The sequence below is a fragment of the Oncorhynchus clarkii genome, chromosome 3 (genome assembly GCF_045791955.1).
Source record: "Oncorhynchus clarkii lewisi isolate Uvic-CL-2024 chromosome 3, UVic_Ocla_1.0, whole genome shotgun sequence".
Classification (NCBI taxonomy): Eukaryota; Metazoa; Chordata; class Actinopteri; order Salmoniformes; family Salmonidae; genus Oncorhynchus; species Oncorhynchus clarkii.
Window position 1 is genome coordinate 56,382,420 of NC_092149.1, and position 19,831 is coordinate 56,402,250.

The 19,831-nt window shown below is 40.8% G+C and overlaps 1 protein-coding gene across 1 annotated transcript in view; it reads right to left on the reverse strand.

Annotated features, from left to right (window-relative positions):
• Positions 1 to 545, reverse strand: part of LOC139399443 (glypican-6-like) — a 110,309-nt gene extending 109,764 nt beyond the window's left edge. The window contains exon 1 of the mRNA XM_071144853.1: positions 23 to 545. Coding sequence (XP_071000954.1) covers positions 23 to 173 — 151 coding nt within the window. The 5' untranslated portion in view covers positions 174 to 545. The remainder of the gene's footprint in view (positions 1 to 22) is intronic.
• Between the last annotated feature and the right edge of the window lie 19,286 nt (positions 546 to 19,831).

The window sequence follows — 19,831 nt, forward strand, 5'->3', positions numbered from 1 at the left end:
ACTCAAATCATTCCGTTCTTACCTGACATTTGTTGGAGAGGAACATTTTCAAAGCTGAAGCCTTTTGCAATAGAAGCTTCTTTAACCCCACTGCAGTTACGTGCTTTAAAATCGGATCCAGCTGCAACAGACAGCAATGAGAAAGTCCAAAGGACCGTCTGGTATCTCAGCATCGTGCACTTCTGTGATTAATCCTTATTTTATCCTCTGCTGATTCCAGTTTAGAGAGGAACTCCACTGCAGTGCATACGCAGGTAGCCTCTGACAACTCAACGTTTAGTGGTTGACACTTTTCTACAACTGTGCATCAACACTTCCTTCTCAATCAACGTCTGTTTATTTTGCCACCAACGGTGGTTGAGAGTCCCGCGTTGCGGCAGAAAAGAGAATGTGTGTAGTGAGTCCAGGTAAAGCCACAAAGCCACATGGATCCAACAGAGAGCGGGCTCCTCAACGTGTTCACTCAACTTCACTAAGAAAGCGACGTCGGGGAGGATACATTACCGTAGAAAGTCGAAAAGCTGAGGACTGGAGAGGAGACCACTATGTGCTCAGATGCACAGAGCGGGCGCGAAAACACGGAGTGGAGTCTATTGTCAGAGAAGGTTTTTAGTCAAACCTGACATTTATTATCAGAAAGAAAATCTCTGAAATAACTAACCTCTTTACAGCTGTGGTGTGACTGAGAGTCCAATGAGATTAAGTGTCCCTATGTGGTACTGGTATATTGGTCTGTGTTGTGTGGAGACCATTATTGACCCTTTCAGTGCTTTATTGGTTTTGGAGCAGTTTAGTCCAGGGTAGATCAACAGTGGATTATCATCATGGCTGCAATAACACAGTTATACAAGGCTGGTTGGTGGTGAATCACTTCCACCTCTGTTAAGCTTTGTTTACATTGGTAGTTTGAAGTGACTCACATTTATTTGCATATCTGATTTGAATCTGTTATTTTTCCTGCAGTCTGAATAGCCGAAAAGCACATGGAATCAGATATTTCAAGCAGCATTTCAAACCACCTTTTTAGACTATCATTTGGTATATTGTGTTGCTTTCAACTGTTCTGCCTTATTATTATTCGACCATGCTGGTCATTTATGAACATTTAAACATCTTGGCCATGTTCTGTTATAATCTCCACCCGGCACAGCCAGAAGAGGACTGGCCATCCCACATATGCTCTCTCTAATTCTCTCTTTCTTTCTCTCTCTCGGAGGACCTGAGCCCTAGGACCATGCCCCAGGAATACCTGACATGATGACTCCTTGCTGTCCCCAGTCCACCTGACTGTGCTGCTGCTCCAGTTTCAACTATTCTGCCTTATTATTATTCGACCATGCTGGTCATCTATGAACATTTGAACATCTTGACCATGTTTTGTTATAATCTCCACCCGGCACAGCCAGAAGAGGACTGGCCACCCCACATAGCCTGGTTCCTCTCTAGATTTCTTCCTAGGTTTTGGCCTTTCTAGGGAGTTTTTCCTAGCCACCGTGCTTCTACACCTGCATTGCTTGCTGTTTGGGGTTTTAGGCTGGGTTTCTGTACAGCACTTTGAGATATCATCTGATGTACGAAGGGCTATATAAATAAATTTGATTTGATTTGATTTGCTAGCTCCTCAGTTGACAGTTTTGACAAGAACATGTGGTAGCTAATTTGCTTGTTAATGGTTTACAAACAAATTAGTGAATGTGCTAGAGAGCTTAACAGCTACCTGGCTAGCTAGTTGACTGCTGTGGCTAGACAAAAGTACTCGTTTTGAAAGTTGGATCACCTCGTCTTTTGAGGCTTTAAAAGTATTCTTACACTATAATGTTGAACATTCAAAAAAACTGGGAAAAGTCCATAGCAGGCATTGTTGTCCCCTTACCTTGCTACATAACCTCTTGAGTGATAGGAAGCACGAGCACCACCACCAATCAAATAAAATCAAACGTTATTGTCACATGCGCCGAATACAACCTTACCGTGAAATGCTTACTTACAAGTCTTTAACCAACAATGCAGTCAGCCTACACCATTGCTCACACACTCGCCATTACTATGACAACTAGCGTAGCCATGTCCGCAAATGACTGCTGTCTGAACACACACAAATCCGATTTGGTCACATGCAGGTGTTGGAACGGGTTCAGGGAACATAACCGAAAACTGGAAAATACTCAGTGGGCATATGAAGTAATAAAGACATATTTTTCTGGTTGAAATCTGGTCGGGACGTCACATAACTAAATCACAACCAGATTAAGTTGCCTTTTTCAAAGATCTCTTATTTTTGTTGATCTGGTTTTTGGTTGAAATCTGATTAAACTACTGACCAGTTATCTAAATGCTACTCAATTAATAGACCCCAATCTATATACATAAACATGTGCATAGTGTTTGTGGGCCATTACACCCATTGGGTATAAGACCATTACAATCATTACAATTTGAGTTATTTTATTTTCAGAAGGATTTGCATGATTCCGGGTGGCGCAGTGGTCTAGGGCAAACAAAGCTTAACAGAGGTGGAAGTGATTCACCACCAACCCTCGCCTTGTATAACTGTGTTATTGCAGCCATGATGATAATCCACTGTTGATCTACCCTGGACTAAACTGCTCCAAAACCAATAAAGCACTGAAAGGGTCAATAATGGTCTCCACACAACACAGACCAATATACCAGTACCACATAGGGACACTTAATCTCATTGGACTCTCAGTCACAACACAGCTGTAAAGAGGTTAGTTATTCCAGAGATTTTCTTTCTGATAATAAATGTCAGGTTTGACTAAAAACCTTCTCTGACAATACACTCCACTTCGTGTTTTTGCACCCGCTCTGTGCATCTGAGCACATAGTGGTCTCCTCTCCAGGACTTTCTACTATGTTGCTTTCTTAGTGAAGTTGAGTGAGCACGTTGAGGATCCCGCTCTCTGTTGCATCCATGTGGCTGTGTGGCTTTACCTGGACTCACTACACACATTCTCTTTTCTGCCGCAACGCGGGACTCTCAACCACCGTTGGTGGCAAAATAAACAGACGTTGATTGAGAAAGAAGTGAAAGAAGAGAAAGAAGCTAGCTGTGCCACCAGAGACTCTGGGTTCGCGCCCAGGCTCTGTCGCAGCCGGCTGCAATCGGGAGGTCCATGGGGCGATGCACAATTGGCCTAGCGTCGTCCGGGTTAGGGAGGGTTTGACTGGTAGGGATATCCTTGTCTCATCGTGCACTAGCCACTCGTGTGGCGGGCCGGGCGCAGTGCACGCTACTCAGGTCGCCAGGTGCACAGTGTTTCCTCCGTCACATTGGTGCGGCTGGCTTCAGGGTTGGATGCGCGCTGTGTTAAGAAGAGGTGCGGCTTGGTTGGGTTGTGTTTCAGAGGGCGCATGGCTTTCGACCTTCGTCTTTCCCGAGCCCGTACGGGAGTTGTAGCGATGAGACAAGATAGTACTACTAACAATTGGATACAACGAAATTGGGGAGAAAAGAGGGTAAAATTTAAAAAAAAAAATATTCAACAACAGACATAAACTGAACAAGTTCCACAGACATGTGACTAACAGAAATGGAATAATGTGTCCCTGAACACAGGGCCCTTACAACAGGCCTACAAGCCTTCAGTCCAGCCTCTCTCCGCCTATTGCGGACAGTCTGAGCACTGATGGAGGGATTGTGCATTCCTGGTGTAACTCGGGCAGTTGTTGTTGCCATCCTGTACCTGTCCCGCAGCTTTCAGTTTAGCTCAACGCTGATTGGCAAATTTGTTATACTTTTTTTTATCAACGGAGGCCAAATGCTTTCTTACTTCCCTTGCATTCAATGCTATGGGCGGCAAAAATGTCATATTTGTTTGGACCAGACAACATCAGATAGATGACCTACACGTAGAGAGACAGAGGGGCACTGTTTCGCTCGCTCGGATGCTTTCTCCGGTGTGATACATTCAGCCTCTTGACGAAAGATAAATTATGCTAGATTTTTTCATTTTCTTTTCTGTATATTTTTTTGGGAAAGCCTGGCTTCCGTTGGCCTCCATGAATACACGCCACTATTGGCAAACAGCAGATGGCAGAGTGCACCAAAGTGGGTTAGGGTCTCATAGCATACCCAATGAACGCTCTGGGCTCGGGCCTATTCCGTATGATACTCAGGGAGGACACGCCATGGACTCAGACTTGGGGGGCTTCATGCGGGCCGAGCACTTCCCGACTCCAGCAAAATCATATTACTCTGGACTCTGGCCATTTTTACTCGGGCTAAGTCCATTTCAGCTTATCCGGACAGTTACGTTTTTAGGAGTAGGGCCATTTGAGGATTTTATCTGGCAGGGGATCAATACACATGTTTTCAAATTAAGAAATGTGATATACTTAAAGTCATCAAATTTGCTAGGTAGTTAGTAAGCAAAAATGTGTGACTGTCTGTCGATCTATCAGAGATGGTCCCTAATTTAGAGAATCTCTGATGTCATAAATGCTTTTGATTTTACTACAGTTGAAAAGTGTCAATTCACTTCCATAACATTTGTTCCAGGCTACCAGCATGTAAGATAAACATGTACAATAACACAGGATACCTTTACTAAAATGCACTGCCGTTAAAATGCAGTAAAACTGCAGTACAATGAAATTATGAAATCATGTCAAGCAACAACATTCCATACGGCCATCCATTGGGACAGAGTGCCCAGTAGGCTACACAACAACACAGCTGGAATACAAGGGCAGTTTCTCGAAATGTACAAAAAAAAATTGAAAAGATTTGATTGCTAAGTGGTAGTCCTTGTTCTCCTGCATTCTTGTTTTCCTTTTGTAAGTAAAGCGGCGGTTTGTTGGGGAGAAGAACAGCAAAGAAAGTTTTGCTAGCTAACGTTAGCTCTCTAGATAATTCTGGTAAGACATGGTAAGTTTTAATTTGGACTTTTCTTTACTAACGTTTTTGACATGTTGCTTAGCCATATATGCTTAGTTAAAAACAATTTGTGTGTGTGTGTGTGTGTGTGTGTCAGTGGTGTGTATTCATTGATGCCAAGGGAAGCCAGGCTTCCCCAAAACATTTACAAGGAAAAAATAAAAAACATTTAAAAAATTATCTTTTGTCTCTCTATGTTTCATAATTTTCCTTCAATTTGCAAGAGGCTGATTGTACCTCACCTTTAGCCTCCTATAATAAAAACAATTATACAATAAGAGCCAATCCACGTTGAGCATAACAGAGTGAGCTCAACTGTGAATGGTCCTAGCACACCAAATAAAATTGTCAAGGGAAGCTAGTAACACCAATCATATCACATCAGAAGCCAAACGTCATTGACAGAAAAAAAAACGTGTTTTATTGTACTCCAATGGCTAGTTACAGTAGCTAGAAAAATTGTCCCTTTCCTAAATTAGCCATGGATGGAGATAGTGATTTGGACTTTTATTTAATTATCTGTACTGGCCAATGATTATAACAGTGATTCTGTTCCAATCATAAATTCATACATTGTGCCTCTGGCCTGAGAGGATGGAAGTTCCAATATGTAGCTCGATGTAGTAGGCTAATGTTAACTAGTTGGATAATCGTTGTCAGTTGTTCCAATTTTTCTTGTTTACTATTCTCGTGGGGACTTCTGGTCCCCACAAGAATAGTTAAACACTTCTGCACACACACACACACACACACACACACACACACACACACACACACACACACACACACACACACACACACACACACACACACACTCGCACTTAGAGAGAAATCAGTACCATGGACAGCCAATTGATATTTTGTTTACGTTGATTGAACTAAATTGTTATTGGAATCTTTTAGTTGTCACTGTATTAGACTTAAGCATACGTGATTTGATGCTGTTGAAATGCTGAAGTTGAAATGGTGCTGGAATAGTGGAGGCAGATTTAGGGTTAGAATTAGGTTTAGTGTTAGCTTTAGGGGTTAGGGTTAAGAGTTAGCAGTTAAGAGTTAGGAGTGTGGGGAAGGGAAAGGGGGATACCTAGTCAGTTGTCCAACCGAATGTATTCAACTGAAATGTGTCTTCTGCATTTAACCCAACCCCTCTGAATCAGATAGGCGCTGGGGGCTGCCTTAATAATTGACATCCACGTCTTCGGCGCCCAGGGAACAGTGGGTTAACTGCCTTGCTCAGGGGCAGAAATAAGAGTTAAGGGCGAAGTTAAGGTTTAGGGTTAGGTTTAGGGTTAGGGTTAAGGGAAAATAGGATTTTGAATGGGAATCAATTGTTTGGTCCCCACAAGAATAGTAAAACAAATATGTGTGTGTGTGTATGTGAATGGGAGAAAGAGAAAGAAACAGAGATAGATGATGATCACAAAAACTTTAGAAAACATTGTCATGTCAACGCTGTGATACTACCTGTGTGTATGTGTTTGTGTCTGTATGTTCTGTGTGTATGTGTGTGTGTGTGTGTGTGTGTGTGTGTGTGTGTGTGTGTGTGTGTGTGTGTGTGTGTGTGAGAGAGAGAGAGAAAGATACATATACGTATATACGTATATAAATATTCAGTGGGGAGAACAAGTATTTGATACACTGCCGATTTTTGCTAAGGAGTGGCTCCGTACGAAACATCTCAAGGTCCTGGAGTGGCCTAGCCAGTCTCCAGACCTGAACCCAATAGAAAATCTTTGGAGGGAGCTGAAAGTCCGTATTGCCCAGCGACAGCCCCGAAACCTGAAGGATCTGGAGAAGGTCTGTATGGAGGAGTGGGGCAAAATCCCTGCTGCAGTGTGTGCAAACCTGGTCAAGAACTACAGGAAACGTATGATCTCTGTAATTGCAAACAAAGGTTTCTGTACCAAATATTAAGTTCTGCTTTTCTGATGTATCAAATACTTATGTCATGCAATAAAATGCAAATTAATAACTTAAAAATCATACAATGTGATTTTTCTGGATTTTTGTTTTAGATTCTGTCTCTCACAGTTGAAGTGTACCTATGATAAAAAATTACAGACCTCTACATGCTTTGTAAGTAGGGAAACCTGCTAAATCGGCAGTGTATCAAATACTTGTTCTCCCCACTGTATATATATATATATATAGAGAGAGAGAGAGAGAGAGAGAAAGAGGGAGAGAGTGTGTGAGATGGTTGATGAATACAAATATAGGAAACATTGATTGGGTGTGTGAGACATGGTAAGCTAGTCTAATTCTTGAAACGTGTTCCCCCCTAATATGGATGTCAAGTTTTTATTGATTCATTAGGGATCCTTATATTTTTGGGTATTTTGTATTTTGTATTTGACAACACAATACATTTTGCCTGTCCCCCATCAATACCCAATCTAAAGTTACACCTCTCAACTGCTCTTTTCAATTATTAATTCTCTTTTTTTGCATGGAATCTTCTAACTTGGACAGAAGGATGGAGGAGGGAATGAAGGGACAGTAGCTATTCAGCTTTCTGACTAAGAAATGTACAGTGCATTAGGAAAGTATTCAGAGACGTTCACTTTTTCCAAATGTTGTTACTTTACAGTATTATTCTAAAATTGATTAAATTATAAAAATCCTCATCAATCTACACACAATACCCCATAATGACAAAGTGAAGAAAGGTTTTTAGAATTGTTTGTACATTTATTGAAAATTGAAAACAGAAATACCTTCTTTACATATATTCCCAGTCAAAAGTTTGGGCACCTATATATTCAAAGGTTTTTCTTTATTACTATTTTCTACATACAAAAAAAATATATATATATATATATATATATATTTATATATATTTATATATATATATTTTACCTTTGTTTAACCAGGTGAACTAGTTGAGAGCAAGTTCTCATTTACAACTGCAACCTGGCCAAGATAAAGCAAAGCAGTGAGACAGAAACAACAACACAGAGTTACACGTGGAATAAACAAGCATACAGTCAATAACACAATAGAAAAAAAGAAAGTCTATATACAGTGTGTGCATATGGCATGAGGAGGTAAGGTAATAAATAGGCCAAATCAGCAAAGTAACTACAATTTAGGAGATTAACACTGGAGTGATAGATGAGCAGATGATGATGATCAGATTATGGTGTTTAAGTAGTGATACTGGTGTGCAAAAGAGCAGCAAAGTAAATAAAAACAATATGGGGATGAGGTAGGTAGATTGGGTGGGCTATTTACAGATGGGCTGTGTACAAGTGCAGCAATCGGTTAGCTGCTCAGATAGCTGATGTTTAAAGTTAGTGAGGAAAATGTAAGTCTCCAGCTTCAGCGATTTTTGCAATTCGTTCCAGTCACTGGCAGCAGAGAACTGGAAGGAAAGTCGGCCAAAGGAGGTGTTGGCTTTGGGGATGACCAGTGAGATATACCCGCTGGAGCGTGTGCTACGTGTGGGTGTTGTTATTGTGACCAGTGAGCTGAGATATGGCGGAGCTTTACCTAGCATAGACTTATAGATGACCTGGAGCCAGTGGGTCTGGCGGCGAATATGTAGCGAGGGCCAGCCGACTACAGCATACAGGTCGCAGTGGTGGGTAGTATAAGGCGCTTTGGTAACAAAATGGATGGCACGGTGATAGACTACATCCAGTTTGCTGAGTAGAGTATTGAAAGCTATTTTGTAGGTGACATCGCCGCAGTCGAGGATCGGTAGGATAGTCATTGTAGAATAATAGTGAAGACATCAAAACTTCGAAATAACACATATGGAATCATGTAGTAACCAAAAAAGTGAAGAACAAATCAAAATATATTTTATATTTGAGATTCTTTAAAGTAGCCACCCTTTGCCCTGATGACAGCTTTGCACACTCTTGGCATTCTCTCACCCAGCTTCATGAGGTAGTCACCTGGAATGCATTACAATTAACAGGTGTGCCATGTTAAAAGTTAATTTGTCTAATTACTTTCCTTCTTAATGCGTTTGAGCCAATCAGTTGTGTTGTGACAAGGTAGGGGTGGTAAAGAGAAGATAGCCCTATTTGGTAAAAAGTCCATTTTATGGCAAGAACAGCTCAAGTAAGCAAAGAGAAACAACAGTCCATCAATACTTTAATTAAGACCTCCTGAGACGGTCCACAGTCCGGAACCTCCTGAGACGGTCCACAGTCCGGAACCTTCTGAGGCGGTCCACAGTCCGGAACCTCCTGAGACGGTCCACAGTCCGGAACCTCCAGTGATGATCCACGGCACGAAGCCTGCAGTGATGATCCATGTCCCGGAGCCTGCAGTGATTAACCATGGCATGAAGCCTCCAGTGATGAGCCAAGGTCCGGCGTCTCCAGCAACGGTCTGCAGTCCAGAGTCTCCAGCAACGGTCTGCAGTCCAGAGCCTCCAGCGACGGTCGGCAGTCCAGAGCCTTCAGCAACGGTCTGCAGTCCAGAGCCTCCAGCGACGGTCGGCAGTCCAGAGCCTCCAGCGACGGTCGGCAGTCCAGAGCCTCCAGCGACGAGCTACGGTCCGGAGTCCCCGGCAACGATCTATGGCCCGGAGTCCTCCGGCGACAATCCAATCCTATCTCTGATTGGGAATCATACTTAGGCAGCCTGTTTTCCACCTGAGTTTGTGGGATCTTGTTTTTGTTCAGTTACTGTGTAGCCTGCAGAACGTTACGTTCGTTTATCTTTTGGTGTTTTTTGGTGTTCATCTAAAATAAAGCAAGATGTACATCTTCCACACTGCGCTTTGGTCTCATTCCGACGACGGACGGAACAATGGTAATATATAATATAGTAATTAATTTAGCGTTTTTGCAGATTGTGGTATGTATACTGTACTATTTACTAGTGGTTGGAACCAAAATAATTTTCCAATCCTTTCGTTCTGAACAGAAATATTATTTTTGCTGTTCCGACCAGCAAAATAAAGTTCTGAACTAGTTCGAACCAAACAAAAGTAACAGTTTATTTAGTTCCTTTCTGTTCGTTTTGAAACCTCGGAAATCACCATTGTTTTAAATTTAGTTCAACATAAAATTTCTTCACCAATGGATAGAGCAGCTTGCTATGGAGTGGGCAAGCTAGTGTGAGATGTGTCTGAAATTTCGCTGGTGAGGAGAATGCTGGGCATGAAGTGCTGGGCATCTTGTTGTTATGAAATGCATTATCTGAATTAGGCCCACATAATTATACCTACAGAGGAGGGGATTCTATGACTGAACTTTGAACATCTTTGAGCCCTTGATCATGACTCTCAGTTCCATTACATTACACATAATGGCGCCTACAGTTTTCAATAGCTAGACCAGAGCTAGCTAGTTAACAAGCTTGTGTGTGCAGAGCTGCACCAGAATTAAAATAAAAACACTTATTACCTTTTTGTTGTTAATAAATTCAATGTGAAATGTGATAACTATAGTGTCCTTAACTAGCATTGAAAAGTTCATCTATTCTTCTCTAATTAAAAATATCTCTCCCTATCTTTTGAATCACGCTTGTAAGGTAGACTATGCTTCAGAGGGAGGGGAGGGGCATGGGCCTACGCACATACACTGGCAAAGATTTTCAGCTGGCAGTCAGACACTGGAGTAAGTTTCTGAGTGACAAAGTGAGTGCTTTGCATAGGCGCTTTGTTGCTTTTTTTGAGGGACTGGAGAGAGAAAAATGTACGGAATGTAAAATAACGTTAATCCCCGCTTCCCATGCTTTTAAAATAATGGTTCTGTTCTGGAACAGTATGGATCAGTTTTGTTTTCGGTTCTGTTCCTTACATTTTTTTATTATTCTACAATTTTCAGTTCTGTTACCAGAACCAGTTCCATCCCCTGGTATTTAATGTAGTATTTTTGCGGACTGTAGTATACTGTAGTATTTACAGTAGTGTTTTATCAGACATTAATGTAGTATTTACTATAGAGTGTTTGTTTTATAACCTCAGCATAAAAAGAAACGTCCCTTTTTCAGGACACTGTCTTTCAAAGATAATTCGTAAAAATCCAAATAACTCCACAGATCTTCATTGTAAAGGCTTTAAATATTGTTTCCCATGCTTGTTCAATTAACCATAAACAATTGATGAACGTGCACCTGTGGAACGGTTGTTTAGACACTAACAGCTTACAGACGGAAGGCAATTAAGGTCACAGTTATGAAAACTTAGGACACTAAAGAGACCTTTCTAGTAAATCTGAAAACCACCAAAAGAAAGATGCCCAGGGTCAATGCTCATCTGCATGAACGTGCCTTCGGCATGCTGCAAGGAGGCACGAGTAAGGCAGACGTGGTCAGGGCCAATAAATTGCAATGTCTGTACTGTGAGATGCCTAAGCCAGTGCTACAGGGAGACGGGACGGACAGCTGATCGTCCTCACCCTGGCAGACCACGTGTAACAACACCTGCACAGGATCGATACATCCGAACATTACACCTGCGGGACAGGTACAGGATGGCAACAACAACTGCCCGAGTTACACCAGGAACGCACAATTCCTCCATTAGTGCTCAGACTGTCCGCAATAGGCTGAGAGAGGTTGGACTGAGGGCTTGTAGGCCTGTTGTAAGGCAGGTCCTCACCAGACATCACCGGTAATAACGTCGCCTACGGGCACAAACCCACCATCGCTGGACCAGACATGACTAGCAAAAAATGCTCTTCACTGACGAGTTGCAGTTTTGTCTCACCAGGTGTGATGATCTGATTCACGTTTATCATGGAAGGAATGAGTGTTACACCGAGGCCTGTACTCTGGAGCGGGATTGATTTGGAGGTGGAGGGTCCGTCATGGTCTGGGGCGGTGTGTCACAGCATCATTGGACTGAGCTTGTTGTCATTGCAGGCAATCTCAACGCTGTGCATTACAGGGAAGACATCCTCCTCCCTCATGTGGTACGCTTCCTGCAGGCTCATCCTGACATGACCCTCCAGCATGACAATTCCACCAGCCATACTGCTCATTCTGTGTGTGATTCCTGCAAGACAGGAATGTCAGTGTTCTGTCATGGCCAGCGAAGAGCCCAGATCTCAATCCCATTGAGCACATCTGGGACCTGTTGGATCAGAGTGTGAGGGCGGGGGCCATTCCCCCCAGAAATCTCCGGGAACTTGCAGGTGCCTTGGTGGAAGAGTGGGATAACATCTCACAGCAAGAACTGCCAATTCTGGTACAGTCCACGAGGAGGAGATGCAATGCAATGCTTAATGCAGCTGGTGGCCACACCAGATACTGACTGTTACTTTTGACCACCACTTTGGTCAAGGACACATTATTCAATTTCTGTTTGTCACATGTCTGTGGAACTTGTTAAGTTTATGTCTCAGTTGTTGAATCGTGTTATGTTCATACAAATATTTACATATGTTAAGTGTGCTGAAAATATACCTAGTTGACATTGAGGGGACGTTTCTTTTTTTGCTGAGTTTACATAGAAGTGGCGGCTTTCTCCTTCAGCAAACCTACTGGATAAATACTAATATCATTTTTTTCTAGAACCTGTCTGTAGGACTGTGGTCTGAACTAATAGTTTAGAGCTCCTGCTCTTTTCTATAACCTGTAGGGAACACAATATATGGTCTGTACTTGGCATGTAGGTTTCTCTTTTATGGGTGGCACAAATTGAAATATGGAAGAGGAGAATGGGCAGGGTATATGCTAATTAAATACTGTAATATTTACCATAGTTAAAGTTAAGGTGTAGTGTTTTCGCGGACTGTAGTGTTTTTGCAGACATTACTGTGGTATTTACTACAATACTTTTTTTGGAAAGTACTGTAGTAATTACTATAGTATTATACAGTATACTACAACATTCTATAGTAAGTACTATACATGATCGAGGGATACTACAATATACTACAGTTTACTATAGAATTCGATAGTAGGTACAGTAGTATTCTAAAATGACACATGATTTATTTAATCAATGTGGTCTCAGGGCAATTCATATTATTTTGTATGTAAATCTGTGACACTCCATTTAGTATGAAATGTTACGTTACGTTAGGATAAATTATAAATGGAATAGCGGTCGTACAATAGAATACAAATTGGACGATTTAAGTCGATTTAAGTCATTTGTCTTGGAGGACGTATTGTATTATGAGTCTTTCTGTGAAACCAGGTTGCTTGTTGTGTCAAAACAACAAAGACCAATTACATGGAGAATATAAGTTGGTTGTAAGGTGAACTAACGACAACGGTTTGGATAATTTAGGTGAAAGGTTAGGGTGAATTTCTGTGAATTGGGTTAAGTTTAGAATAAGGGTTAGGGAGAAGGTTAGTTCAAATCGAACAAAATTGTATTTGTCACATGCTTCACAAACAACAGGTGTAAACCAACAGTGAAATGCTTATTTACGGGTCCTTTTCCGACAGTGTAGAGCTAAGTACACACAGAGGTCTCCGGCATAACTTGAACACTTAACCTTTTGAATTGCTAGACAGTCGAGGATAACGCCCACCCATATTCCCCCGACCAACATACCTACTTTTATTTTTGTATAAAGTAACTAGACCAGTAGTAGGTATCATACGCCTCGGAGGTGCTCAGAAATATGTAAAGTATGTTTCTTATGGCTCTGAGGCCAAGCTGGTTTAATTCACGTGGGACGTAGGCTATCCCCTCCAGCTTATTTACAATTCTTAACAAAGAGGTCTCAAGGTTTGTTTGGAAACAGTAATGACAGGAATCGTATCGTAAAATATGGGATATGGAAAAATGTACGCTGTAATGTATACAGGGTTCTGCTGAATATATTAATCGAATGTCAAAGACAATTGCTCTGTCTCTTCCTGGAAGAGTAGTTCCACATAGAATAAGAGTGTAAAGGCATGGTCAGAAAGGTCCCGCATACATTCTGAAATGCCTGAGGCAAGAGAAGACTCAAAATACATTTACATTGCTCTCTCTGCCCTCACTTTCAGCAATGGCTTATTGTGTCAGAGACAAACATGTCTTTGGGGTATTTTTGATGCTGACTCTGAGAGATTAATCGACTGAATAATGGCAAAAGCAACAACAAAAAGCTACATTATGCAAATATAGCGAGCAATAAAAACTGTATTCATTTTCTCCTTGACAGACTCTAGCTTTTGATTTTAATTCAATAGCAGAACAATTATTTTCAACATAGTCACACACCAGGGGGAAACCATGGTTTAGTTGTCAAAGAGAAAAGGACAGATTGGCAATTGAGATCTGTTATGACAAGTGCTAAAAATCATTACCCCTTCTGACCTTTCTAAAAGCTCAATCTAAACTCATACCCAGGGCCTGTCACTTTAGCTTAGAAACCCCAATTAGCCGGATAGCATAGCAAGATCATCGGAATGTAGCCCACCCTGAGCAGGGAATTCACCTGACACAGCCTATGAACCATCAGCAAACAGCCCGGTGAAGCAATAAAGCTGGGTAGATTAGGAAATAAAAGTAAGTGCACTGCCATTGCACTTGACCATTTCGATTGATCTCTCTGGAGTATATGGGTCTGGAATATGATAGTCTAATTTAGTCATGGCTGAAATTGTTATACTATCGTTCAAGGATGGTAGTCTAGACACCATTACTGTTTCTACAGAAGATTGCTGTTATTTGGGTTGCAAGTCTGTCATCTAGTTTGCTACTGTTGTTGTTGTTGGGAATTTATATGCACTGCAACACACACCCTAAAAAACATTTCATCTGTAAAGCTGTGATAACCACTATTTCAAAGACTAAGGGTTAGGGGACAGGATGGAAATGTCTCAATGAAAAAAGCCTACAACACAACACATTTGATATTTTCTTTACATAAGGAGACAATGACCATAAGCCTGAGCATCTAAAAACGTAGTGGGATAAAGAATACATGAACAGATCATTTCCAAAACGCAATAGCCCCCCATTTTCACATTGTTTTGTTTTTATCATCAGAAATCATTGCTTATGTGACCTTCATGTGTGTATAAAATATTACTGTTCTCTGATTTGTACGGTGGCTTGCGAAAGTATTCACCCCCCTTGGCATTTTTCCTATTTTGTTGCATTACAACCTGGAATTAAAATAGATTTTGGGGGGGATTTGTATCATTTGATTTACACAACATGCCTACCACTTTGAAGATGCAAAATATTTTTTATCATGAAACAAAAACTGAAAACTTGAGCGTGCATAACTACCTCCCCCCTCCCCCTCTCCCCCCTACAATACTTTGTAGAGACACCTTTTGCAGAAATTACAGCTGCAAGTCTCTTGGGGTATGTCTCTATAAGCTTGTCACATCTAGCCACTTGGATTGTTACCCATTCTTCAAGGCAAAACTGCTCCAGCTCCTTCAAGTTGGATGGGTTCCGCTGGTGTACAGCAATCTTTAAGTCATACCACAGATTGGCTTGAGATTGGACCACAGATTGGATCTCAATTGGATTGAGGTCTGGGCTTTGACTAGGCCATTCCAAGACATTTAAATGTTTCCCCTTAAACCACTTGAGTGTTGCTTTAGCAGTATGCTTAGGGTCATTGTCCTGCTGGAAGGTGAACCTCCGTCCCAGTCTCAAATCTCTGGAAGACTGAAACAGGTTTCCCTCAAAAATGTCCCTGTATTTAGTGCCAACCTTCCTTCAATTCTGATCAGTTTCTCAGTCCCTGTCGATGAAAAACATCTCCACTGCATGATGCTGCCACCACCATGCTTCACTGTGCGGATGGTATTCTCGGGGTGATGGGTTTGCGCCAGATATAGTGTTGGTCTTGATGGCCAGAGTACCTTCTTCAATATGTTTGGGGAGTGTCCCACATGCCTTTTTGCCAACACCAAACATGTTTGCTTATTTTTTTCTTTAAGCAATGGCTTTTTTCTGTCCACTCTTACGTAAAACCCATCTCTATGGAGTGTATGGCTTAAAGTGGTCCTGTGGACAGATACTTCAATCTCTGCTGTGAGCGTTGCAGGTCCTTCAGGGTTATCTTTGGTCTCTTTGTTGCCTCTCTGATCAATGCCCTCCTTGCCTGGTCCGTGAGTTTTGGTGGGGGGCCCTCTGTTGGCAGATTTGTTGTGGTGCCATATTCTTTCCATTTTTTAAATAATGGATTTAATGGTGCTCCGTGGGATGTTCAAAGTTTCAGATATTTTTTTATAACCCAACCCTGATCTGTACTTCTCCACAACCTTGTCTCTGACCTGTTTGGAGAGCTCCTTGGTCTTCATGGTGCTGCTTGCTTGGTGGTGCCCCTTGCTTTATGGTGTTGCAGACTCTGGGGCTTTTCACAACAGGTGTATATATACTGAGATCATGTGACAGATCATGTGACACTTAGATTGCACACCGGTAGACTTAATTTAACTAATGATGTGACTTCTGAAGGTAATTGGTTGCACCAGATGTTATTTAGGGGCCTCATAGCAAAGGGAGTGAATACAAATGCACGCACCACTTTCAGTTTTTATTTATTTAAAAAAAAAAAGAAATTAAACAAGTTATTTTTTTCATTTCACTTCACCAATTTGGACTATTTTGTGTATGTCCATTACATGAAATCCCCCCAAAAATCCATTTAAATTACAGGTTGTAATGCAACAAAATAGAAAAAACGCCAAGGGGGATGAATACTTTTGCAAGGTACTTTAATTAATAGATTTTAGATGTACATTATGTTTTGTTTTTCATTGCAAAACGCTATACAGTGGGGAGAACGAGTATTTGATACACTGCCGATGTTGCAGGTTTTTCTGTAATTTTTATCATAGGTACACTTCAACTGTGAGAGACGGAATCTAAAACAAAAATCCAGAAAATCACATTGAATGAATTTTAAGTAATTCATTTGTATTTTATTGCATTACATAAGTATTTGATCACCTACCAACCACTAAGAATTCCGTCTCTCACAGACCTGTTAGTTTTTCTTTAAGAAGCCCTCCTGTTCTCCACTCATGTGTAGTACATTAATATGAGATTTGTATGGACATATATATATATATGTTTATATATATATATATTGATGCCACAAATCTATCATTTGTACAGTTCTTTATTAAAAATGAAGTTATTTGTTGCATGTGACTGTGTAAAACCTAGCAGTACTACTTATTTCTCTGAGAGTGAGCCGGATATATAATCTGCATTTCTTGCTCTTTGGAGGTTTTCGGCTTGGTTCCTGTATAAGTACTTTGTGACAACTGATGATGTAAAAAGGGCTTTCTAAATACATTTGATTGATTGATTGATATATAGCATTTTGTAAAAAAAAGGACATAATTATTTGTTTCTCAAAAATGAAACCATCAAGTGATAGACTTCAAACAAATACATGTGTGTCATTTAACAACCCCATGCCATTATTAGATGGTCAAAAGACACACAATAAAAGCTAATTTACCAACATTTCTCAAAATGTTTTTTATAGTGTTTTGGAATGAAACTTTTTATTGGTTTAGGTTTGCTCTGCAAGATTTCCATCTTTCACATTTGTATCCTATTGTGCATCTCTTGTTGACTTATCTGGAGCAAGGTTGAAACAAGGATGACAAGCAATGCAAGGTTAAAAAATTCAGTGTATTACACATTAATATGTTGGACATCAGTTGGATTAGATCGACTTGAATTAAGTGAATTTGCAAGACAATTGTGTAATTTTGCCAAATCTTTCAATAGCATCTCTTGAAATTAGATATTGTGAAGTACTTTATTGTGGTATAAATGTGATAATATATACTTTGGACGCTTCAACAGAATACCCACTGGGCACAACACTTAATTTCAACGTGGACAGTTGAGTAATATTTGGTTGAGATGTTGATCAATGCGATTACAGCCTATATTCACCCACTCAAAGAGACAGCCAAAAGTTTGTTGAATTCTCAATGTATTATCACTGTGCTTCCAACCATGTAAAACCACAACCAAATTCCAAAGGAAAAACAATGTCAGAATTTTAGTTTAGTTGTCACCTAAATGTGCTTTCAACCATTTTTAAGCACAACAAAGTTCAAATGGGAATACGTCAGATATACAATTTTTTTTATGTATATTTAAAAGCACAACCAAATTACCTGGATTGCAGTTGAGATTACATTAAAAGTAATGCCATTCAAGATTCTGCAAAAATTATTTGAGCAATTGTGAAGATCTCCACAAACTTTTGCATGTTATCTTGAAAATGCACACTTTCTATGATTACATGTGGCCATGGATGTGTTGCTAATTTTAAGGTTGAATAAATACTATTACAGTTTGTAAAATAGACTTAACTTTAGGATATTTACTGTATTACAAAATTAATATTGAATTGTGTTTTGACAATGCAACCAAACATTTAAAGAAGATGTACAGAGCATTCGCAAAGTAATCAGATCCCTTCACTTTTCCACATTTTGTTACGTTATAGCCTTATTGTAAAATTGACAAAATATTTTTTCCCTCATCAAGCTACACACAATACCCATAATGACAAAGCGAAAACAGGTACCTTATTTACATAAGAATTCAGACCCTTTGCTATGAAACTCAAAATTGAGCCCAGGTAGATCCTGTTTCCATTGATCATTTTTGAGATGTTTCTACAACTTGATTGGAGTCCACCTGTGGTACATTAATAAGTTGATTGGACATCATTTGAAAAGGCACACACCTATCTATATAAGTTCCACAGTTGACAGTACATGTCAAAGCAAAAACCAAGCCAAGAGGTCAAAGGAATTGTCCGTAGAGTTCCGAGACAGGATTGTGTCGAGGCACAGATCTTAGGAAGAGTACGAAATAATTTATCCAGCATTGAAGGTCCCCAAGAACACAGTGGCGTTCATCATTATTAAATGCAAAATGTTTGGAACCACCAAGACTCTTCCTAGAGCTGGCCACCCGGTCAAACTGAGCAATCGGAGAAGGGCCTTGGTCTGGGACGTGACCAAGAACCCGATTGTCACTCTGACAGAGCTCTAGAGTTCCTCTGTGAAGATGGGAGAACCTTCCAGAAGGACAACCATCTCTGTAGCACTCCATCAATCAGGCCTTAATGGTAATGGCCAGACGGAAGCCACTCCTCAGTGAAAGGCACATGACAGCCCGCTTGGAGTTTGCCAAAAGGAACCTAAAGGACTCTTAGTCCATGAGAAACAAGATTCTCTGGTATGATGTAACCAAGATTGAACTGTTTGACCTGAATGCCAAGTGTCACATCTGGAGGAAACCTAGCACCATCCCTACGGTGAAGCATGGTGGTGGCAGCATCATGGTGGCAGTCACAACGCCCAGCACACAGCCAATACAAAGCAGGAGTGGCAGCCTCTGAATGTCCTTGAGTAGCTCAACCAGAGCCCGGACTTGAACCTGATTGAACCTCCCTGGAGAGACCTGAAAATAGCTGTGTAGCAACGCTCCCCATCCAACCTGACAGAGCTTGAGTGGGGTCTGCAGAGAAGAGTGGGAGAAACTACAGCTGTCCTCAAATACAGGTGCACCAAGCTTGTAGCGTGATTCCCAAGAAGACCTGAGGCTGTAATCGCTGCCAAAGATGCTTCAGCAAAGTACTGAGTTAAGGTTTTGAATACTTATGTAAATGTGATTGAGTTGGAGATGTGAATCCAACATGTCATTTTTTTTAATTAACTGGTTGACAAGTTGATATGCATGGACGTCTAGAGGGGACATATTAATAAATATTAATTTCTCTTGTCATGTTGAGATCACGTTATTTATCTCATGATCACAACCTAACAACAGTTGTTTTGTCGAGATCACAAGATAAACTCTAAATAGGATTGACTCATTGACGATAGATTGACAGTATAGCTGAGCCAGAAGAGCCCACAGTGGATCAGCAAATGTCTTTTTATTGATTGCTACACTAAGGGATGGTTCATTTCATGCTAACATCATGCTTTCATTATCAGTTTATGGGTTAGAATGTTAGCAAGCTAAATGTCCCTTACCTTGAGCTAAGAGCTCTTGTGGCATCTAGCCCTTGT